Source organism: Acipenser ruthenus, chromosome 7 (genome assembly GCF_902713425.1).
Source record: "Acipenser ruthenus chromosome 7, fAciRut3.2 maternal haplotype, whole genome shotgun sequence".
Classification (NCBI taxonomy): domain Eukaryota; kingdom Metazoa; phylum Chordata; class Actinopteri; order Acipenseriformes; family Acipenseridae; genus Acipenser; species Acipenser ruthenus.
In genome coordinates this window covers 43,032,246-43,046,310 of record NC_081195.1, presented here as the reverse complement: position 1 = coordinate 43,046,310, position 14,065 = coordinate 43,032,246, and the positions used below count along the sequence as shown (strand labels likewise).

Here is a 14,065-nt window from a genome sequence, read left to right as displayed (position 1 = left end):
TGAAAATATGAGTAAAAGGTTAATATAAGGCAAAAGTACAGAATGTCACCTTTTTATTTCTGGTGGTTTCAAGACATACATGTTTTACCAACTAAGAATAACAGCACTTTTAAAGTTCCATCCCTCCATTTTATGTGAGCATAAGTATTGGGACAATTAAACTTAAAGAATATATAAGAAGTATAAAAGCTAGTATTTAGTCGCAAATCCCTTGCATGCAATAACAGCAGTGAGTCTGCGACCCATTGACATCACCAAACTCTTGGTATCGTCCTTTGAGATGCTTTGCCAAGCCTTAACTGCAGCCATTTTCAGCTGTTGCTTGTTTTGGGGAGTTTCTGACTTCAGTCTCCACTTCAGCAATTGAAATGCATGTTCAATCGGATTTAAATCAGGAGATTGACTTGGCCAGTCTAAACCTTTCCACTTTTTTCCCCTGATGAACTCCTTGGTTGCGTTGGCAGTGTGTTTCGGGTCATTGTCCTGTTGCATTGTGAAGTGCCGCCCAATGAGCCTGGTGGCATTTTCTTGTACATTGGTAGCCAAGATGCTTCTGTACACTTCTGAAGTCATTCTGCTGCTGCCATAATTCGTTACATCATCAATAAAGATGAATGAGCCCATCCCAGAGGCAGCCATGCATGCCCATGCCATGACACTACCTCCACCATGCTTCACAGATGAGGTGGTATGCTTTGGATCATCTGCAGTTCCTTTTTTTCTCCACACTTTTGCCTTCCCATTACTTTGATAAAGGTTAATCTTTGTCTCATCTGTCCATAAAACTCTGTTCCAAAACTCTACTGGCTCATCTCTGTACTTTTTAGCAAATTCTAATCTGGCCTTTCTGTTTTTGGTGCTAATCAGAGGTTTGCATCTTGCAGTGTAGCCTTTGTAATTCTGCTGCCGAACAGTAGATTATGACACTTTCACCCCAGCATTCTGGAGGTTGTTGGTGATTTCACTGACACTTATTTTAGGGTTGTTTTTCACAGCTCTGGTCATTTTTCTGTCATCAACTGCTGTTGTTTTCCTAGGCCGACCTGGTCGTTGCCGATTGCTGAAGACACTAGTGGTTTCTTTCTTTTTCAGGACATTCCAAACCGTTGATTTGGCTATGCCCAACTTTTGTGCTATGGTTCTTATTGAGTTCCTTTTCTTTTAGCATCCAAATCACTTTCTTTTCTTTCATAGACAGCTCCCTAGTCTTCATGTTGGATTATGCCTACTGACACCAAACGCAGACTCCAAAGGCAAAAGCAAAGGATAGAACTTAGACTACACATTCACAGCTCTTTTATGTGTAAACAATCAATGCAACAGGAAACACCTAATCAATTAGAAACACCTGTGAGCCAAATGTCCCAATACTTATGCTCACATAAAATGGGGGGATGGAACTCTGAAAGTGCTGTTATTCTTAGTTGGTAAAACATATATGTGTTGAAACAGCCAGAAAAAAAAGGTGACATTCTGTACTTTTGCCTCATATTCATCTTTTAATCGTATTTTCATATTGCTTGAGTGTACAGCAAAAATAGCAATTTTGACTTCACTGTCCCAATACTTATGTAGGGCACTGTATATGCACATGACGGGCACAGCTATATAGGTTTTTATTATATAAGTACATACTGTTTGATCACATTACTTCATACTAGTGGGCCTATATATTATGTGTTACTTTATCATGACTGCAGTAACGTCAGAGTCAGTGCATAGGTGAATTGACTATATTTTATTCTTTTACCCAGGTTCACCTCTTGTGGTCTCTCTAATTGGAGCTCTGTTACGAGAGTTTCCAGACCGCTGGCAGTACTATCTGAAGCAACTGCAGAATAAGCAGTTTAAAAGAATCCGCAAGTCTTCATCGTATGATTATGATGCTTTAGATCAAGCCATGTCAGTCAGCATAGACGTGCTACATGAGGATCGCAAGGAGTATTACAAGGATCTCTCTGTCCTTGAGAAGGATGTGAAAGTGCCAGCTAAGGTAGGGCTGAAGTGAAGTTGATCAGAACTGGTGTAATGTAAACCATTCCCTATTTGTTAATATTAGCTGTATTTATCTTTCTCTAATATTTTAGATAACTGTATGCAAAAGAATGTTACGATCTATGATCACGAGAACATCTTCATTTGTCAGATGAACCATGTTAGGGACATTCAAATGTTATCACTTATACAAAATCGGAGACTGAGATAAAAAATGTCTTAAGTCAATCATATAGTCTGCAGCCTCTTGACTACAGGTCCTAGATCCAACTTGGCATTAATTATCACACTATACAGGCTCTTGATTTCAACACAGATACATTTCTGAGTAATTTTACATGAAGTAAAAAATGAAAATAAAGCGTGTGTATCTGGAACACTGCCTTTCTGATGAGTGTCATTCCAGCAAGGAATACATGATAACCCCTTATTATCCAAAGCAGAAAATGCCCCAAAACACCACAAAACATATTTCAAGTAAAGTCTGTAATAGGTAATATTAGATGTTTTATAAACTAAACTGAAAGATGGTCTGGAAGTCCTGTTAATATATTTTTATTTGTACGGTGGGGATTTGATAGGTGCTTTCTATTCTGTGGGATCTGGAGCCTGAGGAAGCTGAAGACATACTGCAAGAATTTGTTAATAAATCACTTCTTTTCCGCGATTGCAATAAGAGGCCCTATCAGTATTATCTGCACGACCTGCAGCTCGACTTTCTGACAGAGCAGAACCGCTACAGGCTTAAGGTAAGTAAGATACAATCATTCTGAAAGGTTATGAGTTTTGTTGCTCCAATATTGAGATTGAGATTCAAATGGTAGCCATCTTAATTGCAGGCCTGTATTTTTTGTCAATTTGTCTTTGGTTTCTAGTTCTTGAGAAACCATTTGCTATTGTAAAATTTCAACTTTGCTGATCCACCTACATAGTAGGTGTAGAATAGAAGCAGTCACACAATCACATGGCTTCTCAAGAACTGGGACCAGAGGGACAGTCTAAAGCAACATACATGATGCCTGCAAGCATTATTGCTGATCATAAAAAAGCGGTAAAACAAATTACTAAAACGGTAGCAATATCTTTAATCAATAATGCCTAATTAATTAGGACAGTTTGTAATGTTATTTTGGTAGTGGTGTCAACTGCAGGGATTATTATGACCCATGATAAAAGCTGAATGTTGTTGCGCATCATCTTGCTTGTTTTTTAATGCTTTTGTTTTCCATTGTAGCTTTACAAAAATGTTTGTAGGGGTCAGTTATTGTGTCAGACTCCTAGCTAAATTTAGACCCCATTATAGATTTCTATTTGGGGGTAGCTTAATGATTTGTTCCTTTTATTGAACAGGACCTGCATTCCAAGATGGTTCGTCTGTACCAGAATCATTATAAAAAGGGCCATCCCACTGTAGCTGATGAGGAATGCATGTACTGGTTCAGGTACCTGGCATATCACATGGCCCATGGCAATCTTCGTGAGGTAAGGATGGTCAATTAACTACTCATCACCTCCGTTGCAGTCAGAAACATCAGTTTTGGATAATTCTATTAAGGCTTGTCTTGAAACGCATTCAGTATATCATGCAGGACATGGTGACCAGTACTGGAGAAACAAGTCAAGTTTATGGTTTTATTTCTTATTATTAAATCTGTTATATGTCTTTCTAAAATTCTCCAGTGTTACTTTATCAGATAGGTTGTAGCTTAATGGTGGAGGCTGGAAGAAATCATAATTAGCATTGTTACATAAAGAGGCTCTTACGTGACCGCAGAGAAGAAATTATTAAATGTTTCAAAGAGATAAGCATAACAAATCAAAATCAAAAAGCTGCACTTATATTATTTATGGACAATCATTAATTGTGCCAGCATTGCATGACTTTGGTCAGTACTAACAACTGTATATGTCCAAAATCAAGTTCACCCTTATTTCTCTTGACTTCAAGAAATATGGTGCTTTACATTACATTCATATATCTAATTGTTCCACCAAGGACTATGGGAGTCTATTAGTTTGTTGCTTGGATATTTAACATCACACCCTGAACTCTCCTGTCATGACATGTTTTATATTTGTTAAATCCTGCTAGGTTTATACACCCTAAGCAAAGCTTCACAGTTCTGAAGTATGGTGTTCCTTAACAGACTATGTGATTTGTCAAATTTGTACAGACTCCGTACAGAGATGTTTTGCATTTGGGGTTTGTGGACAAAGACAGAGTTGCTGTCAGGTTTGGGTTTATTTACAGTAACCCAATACTACTTTTCCTTTTTCATAGGAGCTCTACTCTCTGATGTTTTCACTGGACTGGGTAAAAGCCAAGGCACAGATGATGGGACCTGCCAGTCTCATCAATGACTATGTGGTGTATAAAGACATTTTAGATGAAGAGGTGTGTATAAAACTATAGAATGCATCTAAATGTATTGAATTTTGTATTTAAACTAGAGGTCGGCACGGGTAGATAATCAGGAACCGGGTACCGGCCGTGAAAAATACCCGGATACCCGGATCTTTTACGGGTAATGATTAAAAAAAAAACCACACATATATTCATGTTTTAAATGCACGATACATATTTAAATACTATATATTACACGTATATTTAGTCCCTTCAGATCTGTAGACTTGTGTAACCTTTTTTCAGTACTGGAAACATCTAAGAAATAAATAATAATAATAATAATAATAATAATAAGCACACAGACAGTTTGAATAGTTTAAATGCGCTATATGCTGCGAGATTCTTTGCGACATCTATTGGCCATATTCCGCTGTTAATGTAATGTTGTACTTGTACTGATTCAGGGTGATGCAAGGGTTCGAAAATGGAGGCTTTATTTATTTTCTCAGTCAGAACACAGCGTAGTTTACACAAAACAAAAGTATATGCAAGGAGTATATCTTGCTGCTCTTTCTCTCACTCTCGCTTTTCCTGTTGATCCCTTTTTGTCACATCCGGTATTTCTAACTTTATTGTTCACCGGTTTCTCTTTGGCAAACACAATAGTCCAAAACGAAACTTAAAGGTGCAATCCTCCAAATCCGAACTGATAAATAAACGTAAATATTTCAGTCTTACATTAACATGGCATCCAAGCAAAGCATTGAGAGTAATGTTTTTGTAATTTTGTACTTTGCACCTACGCAGTTTGGAGTGCATATGCTTTTCCTTACTAAATCTAATCATACTGTTTTGTGGGGTACACTGCTCACAATACTTTAGTTATTTGTTTATTTTTTTTATTAAATAAAGGCTACTTATTTTATCTTTTTGATAAGAAACTATATCTGCGCAATAACTGTAGATAAAGCATTCTGTATTGGAAGCCACACAGTTATTATGTTTTCCTTCAGATTTAGTTCCTGAGAAGAGTAGTCGCCGCTGTTGTTATTCTTGAGGTGTACTTGCCGCTAATACATAGCTTGTTGTAACGTTGTCTTTATTACACCAGCCAGAGACCCGCACTTACAGTTGTATTGTCATATTTGCTACATTAATAAATCAAATTAATAAATCGATGCCTGGGTAGTAAAAAGAGGCCCGGTTCGGGTCAGATCATTTAAAACCTGATGGGTACCCGGGTATGACCTCTAATTTAAACCTAATATTTTAAAACATTTGGGGTGTATGCTTTGATAATTGTGGTGTTCCTGAGACTGTGTATGTTTTGTTTTTTAAAGAAGGAATAATGCGTTTTCAGCATTATCACCCTCATTATTTGGTTGAAAATGGCTGACCAGAGAGATTCTAGTGTCCAAGCCTTGACTGTATTATTATTATTATTATTATTATTATTATTATTATTATTATTATTATTAAGCGACATTTGGGAAAGCATGTGTGAGACAGTTACGAGCCTTAGGTAAGAGCTCATTTGTGTTTATAATGTATATTTTATTACTTTTTTTGTCTTAGTCACATTATGCTTTCCTACATAAATAACACATTTTAATTCTTCAAAATATCATTTGTTTTTGCAGTGTTAACAGCTAAGCACATTATTTGCAAGAGAGGAGTTTGAGTGGTAGGGCAGTAGGTCACATTTCCAATAAAAAATGGTGTAGTAAACCCCAATGAATAATAACAGGCAGTAACTAAAGGTTATGGAGCAATCCATCACTGAAACATCACTGTATGTCCCAGGTTTTTATTCTTTTTTTCTATGTATTGTGAGCTTCCTTAGGGAGGTATACCCAGGCTTGTTCTTGTAGAAGCAGTAGGTTTGTCTTATTCCAATTTAGGCATTTTACTTGACAATCCGAACATAAGAGTATGATTAGCTCTCTGGAGTAATGGTGGGAAGACAGGCTCCTGGTGGTGGAAAGCCTGTTGCAAAGTTACAGAAAGCTGTTAACTTAGGAAATGCATAATGATATCACGCCCTCTAAATGATCATTTTAGTGGAATTGAAAAATAACTATGTATTAATTTTCTTAATGTTATTTTATGTTTATATTGTCATTTACTGATTTTGGGGAAAAAGTACAGAGGTTTGAGAATCTTTATTAAAGTTATTGCTCTTATTTAGCTGCATGGTTCATAGTGCTGCCTTGGTATTATTTCTACTGTGAATCCATTTGATTTCACAGCCCCAGGGGTTGACGATGCGAGTGACTTTTCCTGCCTTGGTTATTTTTTTTTATTTTATTTATTTATAAACCCGTACAGTATCTAAAACAAATATTAGAATCACTGGTGCAAGGATTTAAGGTTTCTAAAAAAACAGTTTTTCTTTTGAGATTCATCCATAACTTAAAAAAAAAACAAAAACATTTGTTAAAACTGCCAAGAAGCTAAGTCAGGTAGACAAACATTTTCTTTCTTCTGAGATTAACAACATGTGAGTTGTTTTAAAAATCTAAACAGCAGCAGATCTTCCATTCTAAGACTCATAAGTCTGCAGTTTTATGGTTCTCTCTCCAATAATAACAGGTAAATAAAATACCCTGGTGTCTTTTAATGTCACCCAAACAGATTCCAATGGAATAATACGTCTTTATGTCTCCTTATTAGAACAGCACAGTGCGTGATAATTTTCAGGAGTTTTTATCCCTGAATGGTCACCACCTGTCACAAAAGCCTTTCCCTGATGTTGTTCAGATGGGCCTTTGCCAGCCAGACTCCTCAGAGGTGTACCGTCAAGCAAGACTGAAGGCAGAGCAGGAGACCAAAAAAGGAGCTTTTTACCTGGAGTGGATGTAAGTGGTCTACTGTATATTATGAGTTATGAGCTTTAGACCAAAGAGAAAACTTTGCTTTAAGAAAATGTATGCAGATTTTAAATGAGTTAAATAAATTAATGATCAGTTCAGTATATATTTTCCAAAGTTATTACTTGTTTAAATTCTAATAGATATTTACAGTGTTGAGGCAGTTGTGGAAAAGCACAGGCTTCAGTGATGCAGACATCTTGAGCCCTGTGCATAGTGTGTAAAACGGAAATGTTTTACTGCAGTTCAGGTAAAAGGCTTGTAATAGTTCTGGAAGTGTGATCATTAGGTGACACACTTATCTCTGCTTGGAGGAAATCCTGGACACACACACCATCTGCCATAACTTCAGCATGACACAAGAATGCTTTCCTTCAGATGAGGTGTATGATTGAGGTGCTGTCTGCCTTATGGGTGTTGGTGCTCCTGAGGCACTTCAAGAACAGAAGTACTACTCATCCATTAACTCTGTGATGACATGTACAGTATGCTCAGTGGTGCTCACATTTTCTCGGTCGTTAGATTCTCAAAAGCAGAAACCTGCTGCATTGAAAATAATCCATTCCCAACATTAGGAGGCTTGTTGCTAGGGAGCAGATGTCACTGCCCTATGAGTTTTGTTAGTGCATTGCTGCCACAAGTGAAACTCATTTAGCCTCGTCGGCTAAAATAAAAAATGCATCAGCAAGTAGATATTTAATTTGCTTTGTGTTATTGTGCAATGTGTGTGTATAAGGTAACAGTACAATATTAATGCTTTGTTTTTAATTTTTTTGTATATTTTTGTTTGATGTGCAGTACAAAATAAAAACAACAGTAATTCTAAGTGAAATTGCCTATATATATTGCAGGTAAGGCATGCACATTTAAACTGTAAAAATTGGGAACCAAGTCCAGGACTGCAATATATCTGAATCTTCAGTATAGCGATGGGTGATATAACAAGGGGTGGATGTACTTGCACTCTGACTTATTTCTTCTTTTATGATCTAAAATTCACTTTTTCTAATACTCTTCTTAGAAACAAAAGCAGTTTAGAGAGCTTGTCCCGTCTGATTGTCCGACCTCATAAGGGAGCAGTTTACTATGCCTGCTTTTCTCACAACTGGCAACAAATAGCTTCCTGTGGATCAGATAAGACTTTACAGGTAAGAATTCAAGTGTTAGTTGTATTTTTCTTGTTAATTGTAGTGGTGGTAAATGTAATGCTTATGAAAGGTGATGGCTTCACTACGGAGCTCACAGAACATACCCTGAAATGAACACTTCTAAGTGAAATGATACATATTAGTTCTCAGTAATTCCATTCTGTTACAGAAAATAAACTGAGGAAGCTCAGCCTTTTAAACCCTAAATGGCACTTCCTTATTCTAACCGAGTTGTTAGAAAGCATTTTCTCAGCCTACATTAAACATTCTATTTCACTAGTGTATCTCCAACAATTTGTATGCTAACATACTGCATTTATTTGAGTGTACTTTTGGTCTCTTTCACCCTGTGAAACACTTAAATTGCCTTTCAAGTAATGTAGATGAAAATCTTTGAATGCATGACACTATAAGGTTAGAAATGGTTAAAATACATCTTTAACAGTTTTTAATATAAAGTTTCTTCAGCGTCTTGTTTTAAATGTAAAGTGTTTTTAAACCAGACACTCCGTCACACTTTCCTGAGGGCTTGGAGAGACCAGTAAGAACATCACTTACTGATGTTTAAACAGCATTGAAACCCACCTATTATAATTTCAGTCTGTTACCAATTGTGGTATCCTGAGAAATTCACTATAATACTTCATATTTACAGTAAAGATACTGTAAATATGTTGTCTGTGTGTTATATTTTTTAAATGTATAGCTCTTTTTATTTATAAACACAAATTAACTACAGTTATATCCTTAACTTTAAAAGGCACAGAAAGCTGTTTTTTTTACACTCTATTGTTGTAGAACATCCTGTGTTTTTTGTGTACAGGTACCAACTGAATAATACTGGACGCCTGTCCTATGTTTGATAATATGTTGATAAAGAACCTTCTTATGTAGGTTTTATGTATGTTGCCCGATAGTTTTGCCATAATAATATTTAAGAAACTGTCCCCATATTTCAACTGGTACAACTGTGGGAACAGAGTAAATATTCTGTAAGAGATTTTAATAACTTTTATTTTCACCATTTTATTATAGCGTAAATGACTTTTTAGATTGCAGCTTACTGCGTTCTTACAGCACAGTTAATGTTTAGGCCTTTACTAGCAGCTGAATTTGTCATGTTTTTCCTTTGTTTGTGCTGCAGGTTTTTAAAAGCCAGACTGGAGAGAAACTTCTTGAAGTTCAAGCTCATGATGATGAAGTGCTATGCTGTGCATTCTCTCCAGACGACAAGTTAATAGCCACATGTTCAGCTGACAAGAAAATAAAGGTATATTTTGACAGGAAGCAAACAGAAGACTAATTCTATTGTTGTTTTATTATTATTACAACTTCAGATAAATCTGTTCAGTTACATGTCTGCCTCATTTATCTCTGTATTAAGCTATTCTGTGGAATACAATAAAAATAAATTTGCCTGACTTGTAGCTGTAAATATTAGAATTGTTCAGCCTCATTGATTTCAGTAGAGCGCGGCTGCTATAAGTCTTGGACTCCTGAGGTATTTAATTAGGATTACGGTATGGGTGCCCTAATACTGTATGTTGAAGAAAGCCATAAAGAAAAAGCAGTAGGAGTAAAGCAGAAAAGAATATCTGTGATACAAAGGTGTGTGTCTGTATTTAATGTCTTGCATGCATTTCCTTGAATCCCTACTGCGTTCAGTTTGAAAATTAATCTTTTATGCTTAGCTTTCTGGAAATCTAAGTAAACCATGTCATATGCTTTGCAGTTATCCATTGTCGATGTTGCATCCTCAAAAAAGTCAAGCAGGTTAGTTAGACACAATATCCCTTTCCTAAAACCATGCTGACTGTCTCCCAGGATACTGTTACCATATAGGTCATTTTTCCATTTTGAATCTTATTATAGTTTACATATAATAGAAGTCAGGCTTATTGGTCTGTAGTTACCTGGTTCGGTTTTGTCTCCCTTTTTGTGGATCGGTATTACGATTGCAATTCTCCAGTCTGTCGGTACAACCCCTGTGTAAAGAGACTGTTGCATGGTCTTAGTTAGCGGTTTGTAAATAACTTCTTTCATTTATTTGAGTAGTATTGGGAGGATCTCACTAAGGACTGAAACGACAGGGTGTCAGTCCTTACGGGCACCACCACCGATGCCTTTTAAAACTGATGAGACCAGAATTAAAATTCCCTTACCATTCAAAACTGGTCTGATTGTTCAAGGCCAATTTACAAAAGAAAGGCATTTTCACAGCATCACTCCATGTTCTTCATTGAAAGATCAAATATATCAAAAAAATACACATCCTTGTGTTTTGTAATTATTATTATTATTATTATTATTATTATTATTATTATTATTATTATTATTATTTATTTATTAGCAGACGCCCTTATCCAGGGCGACTTACAATCTTAAGCAAAAACATTTCAAATAGAATTCAATTAGAATAGAAAACGATTATCGTAACAGGCTGGTTAAGGAAAACATCGGGTCAGCATTTATAAATGCAATTCTCCAATTTTGCAGAATTGTTCCACACAATCTCACAATATTTATATTTCCATTACCATACACTGTCACGCTGCAGTACCCCATGCTTCAGCTATGAATTTACTGCTCCTTACTATGGTTAATAGCCACAGTTAAATGTGATTTATTGTATTTGCCTGTGCTTTACCAGGCTTTCACTATAGGTTTGTTATGCTTTACTACCGTTTGCTAGGCTTTATCATGGTGTATCACCTTAAGCTATAATAAGATTAAGCAACTGCTCCAAAATACATGGCTGCATAAGCTTCTTGATTTGTTGATTTGTCCTGTTTTATAAGGTGGCAGGTAATTTCAAAATAACTGTAGCGTTATACAAGTTAATCCATACCTATGGTGTGAATATAGTATTTTGTCAAGTTTTCTTTTCCTTTGCAGTTTTTTCCATGTTTAACACTTTTTTGTCTTTTAATATTAGGTCTGGAATTCACAAAATGGAAATTTGCTTCGAACATACGATGAACATTCTGAACAGGTGAATCACTGCCAGTTTACCAATACAAGTCGCAAAATCTTGCTGGCAACGTGCTCAAATGACAACTTTATCAAAGTAAGTAAGATACCAGCTGTGTATGCGCTGTTACACCAATTAAAAGTTAAGTCGGTTGACCAATATTTCTCAAACCTTCTTTGATAAGCATCGTTATTATTTTTGTTATATTCAGTGCAATTGAAAGCAGTTAAAAGTTCACTTGAATGTGAAATTGTGTTGGCTTTTCTCTATGTAAGGGGAGTGCAACCTGAGGCTCATTTACCTGTCTGATCTGATGTGATCTGTTTAACGCACCAATGCAACAAGGCAGTATAATACTTGTATTAACAGATACATTAATCAGTTATAGAAATAGATAAAATGTTTATTTTAAAAAATATATTATTTAGAGTGAATTATGTAAATGTTATTATTCTGTTCTGGTATGTGTGTGTGCACATGGGAGTTTTTCATGGGGATTTAGCAGACATTGCAGTGATGGGTTTCACAGCTGCTTGCAGATTATAACTGTCTTGAGTAAAATCCTCCTTTTATATGCGCAGTCCATACTAGCGTATAGGACATTAGCATGAAATTAGAGGATGTTGCATCGGCAGTGGTGTACTGCTAGGGTTTAGAAAGGCCTATATAACTCACAGGCAAGGATTCTGTGAAGCAAGCAGTGTAGTGCAATGCCTCCATTAAAATGAACTTGGATTGTACATAACAGTTTTTATATCAGCAATCAACACCTACAAAAAAAAAAAAAAACTTGATTGAAACTGGTATTCCCAGTGGTTTCATAATGTAAAGCTGCATATTTAAAAATGACCTAAAAGCTTAAGGAATAGTTTTGATGGTAAATTTACAGATGGTTTGTAGATATATGTACAGTATGTATTTTGTTTAGTTTTTTTGTTTACCATTAAACCTTTTGACTGGATTGCTACTTGCATCTGTGATTAATGTATGGTTTGTGTGGTAACTTGTACTGCTGTCAGTAATACAAACCGATATCATGAAGTTGTTGCTGTTAAGTCTTGGTAGCCAATAATACTTGTTCTTCTTATAACTGTTTTTCCAAAGCTGTGGAACACCAATAGACCAGGATCTCAAAACACAATGTTTGGGCACAGTGGTCCTGTTAACCATTGCTGTTTTTCACCTGATGACCAATACCTGGCCAGCTGTTCAAGCGATGGGACTCTAAAGGTATGCTTGCTTGTAATGTTTAATCAGAATTGAAATATACCTAATTTACCTAACTATGACTATACCAGGCACAGTTTCTAAAAATCCTCTTTGCAACATTATCCAGAAATTAAATGTTGCCTGGTAGCAAGCCATCTGACAGTTGGTTCTGCACAAAATATTAAGTATGGGGAAAACTAGCCAACTCTGTCGCACCTGAACTGCAAAAAGTGTGTGGCTTAAGCCTTGGGCTTTCATCAGTACAATCTTCAAATGAATAAAAAATAACCTAATTTTTCCATCTTGATTAGAGCTGCTCCTTTGTTGTGTTTTCATGGTGTGTCAGGAATAGTGCTGTGTAGGGAAGCATCATTTAGTGAAGAAACCTCCTGACTGATTGCAGTTCCGTTACAGCTTTGGGAAGTACATACAGCTAATGAATGGAAGTCGATCGATATACTGGATTTCTTCCCAAGCCTCACAGATGAGCCTAAAGAATTGGAGGAAGTAGTTAGGTGCAGTGCTTGGTCATCAGATGGTACCCGAATTATGGCTGCTGCAAAAAACATGGTGTTTGTAAGTATTATTTCTAATATTGGCTGAGTAATTTTGCATAAAACTCTGAGTGGCTGTGAAAGCTGGAGTGTTTGACCTAAATGTACGATACCTTTTTTGGTTTGAAACAGCGATAACACATCACATACATTTGTTTTGCTATTATTACTGATAATGCTATGTGAAGTATGCTAAAAATACATTTGAACATGTTCTAATCATGTGTATCCAGTGCTCCCCCTTTATAACACTGTAGTCAGGAGCCATAGTTAAGAGACTGTGCTATTTGTGTTCCGCCTTATAACGAGATTACTAGTGTTAGTGTAATGGTATTATGGGACAAATGGGAGCCATGACCATACCACCTTATAACCTGTTCTGCAGTATAACGGGTCGCTTTACAAAGGGGGAGCACTATAATGTATTTTGCTTACTGAAGATTGATGAAAGATAAATAAAGCTGTTCAGATGTTACAAATGTTAGGCAAGCCATAATACCGGATTCTGCCAGGTCAACGCCTGGTTTGAACGATCACGCCCCCTCCCCAACTTTTAGCAAAAAGTACATTTTTCACCATAAATTTCCGAGTTTTAATAACAATGTGCAAATAATGCCTGAGGGAAAATATCGTGGCTCATGTGAATAGAAAAAGCTGCTCTATGCATTGAATGATTCAGGGTTAGGGTTATCTTCGGTTAAGATAACAAAGACGTGGCGCGGTTCGAATGATACAGACTCTGCAGTCTGATTGATTACGCTTTCCTGTTACAGTACAATCCATATTTTTTATTATGTTGTTGGTGGGTTTTTTTTTTGGTTATATTTTTAGACACTGCAAGAGCTTATAACGCACCATTTTTTTGTATTGGACATTTGAATGCTATAGTTCTACTTTGGATGTTAACTTATTATTTTGTGTTGTATTTTCACATTGGACACTGCAATTTCTTATTTGCAAAAATTACCTAA

At 36.2% G+C, this 14,065-nt stretch overlaps 1 protein-coding gene across 4 annotated transcripts in view; it reads left to right on the top strand.

Annotated features, from left to right (window-relative positions):
- The window catches only part of LOC117416074 (apoptotic protease-activating factor 1-like), a 74,065-nt gene that overhangs the window by 10,738 nt on the left and 49,262 nt on the right, over positions 1–14,065 (top strand). For 3 of the 4 annotated variants that reach the window (XM_034027113.3, XM_034027112.3, XM_034027115.3), the window contains exons 8-17: positions 1,755–1,993; positions 2,577–2,744; positions 3,346–3,477; positions 4,277–4,390; positions 7,016–7,200; positions 8,234–8,360; positions 9,505–9,630; positions 11,296–11,427; positions 12,436–12,561; positions 12,955–13,116. In XM_034027113.3, coding sequence (XP_033883004.3) covers positions 1,755–1,993; positions 2,577–2,744; positions 3,346–3,477; positions 4,277–4,390; positions 7,016–7,200; positions 8,234–8,360; positions 9,505–9,630; positions 11,296–11,427; positions 12,436–12,561; positions 12,955–13,116 — 1,511 coding nt within the window. The remainder of the gene's footprint in view (positions 1–1,754; positions 1,994–2,576; positions 2,745–3,345; positions 3,478–4,276; positions 4,391–7,015; positions 7,201–8,233; positions 8,361–9,504; positions 9,631–11,295; positions 11,428–12,435; positions 12,562–12,954; positions 13,117–14,065) is intronic. The other variant, XM_034027114.3, reaches the window with a different exon arrangement.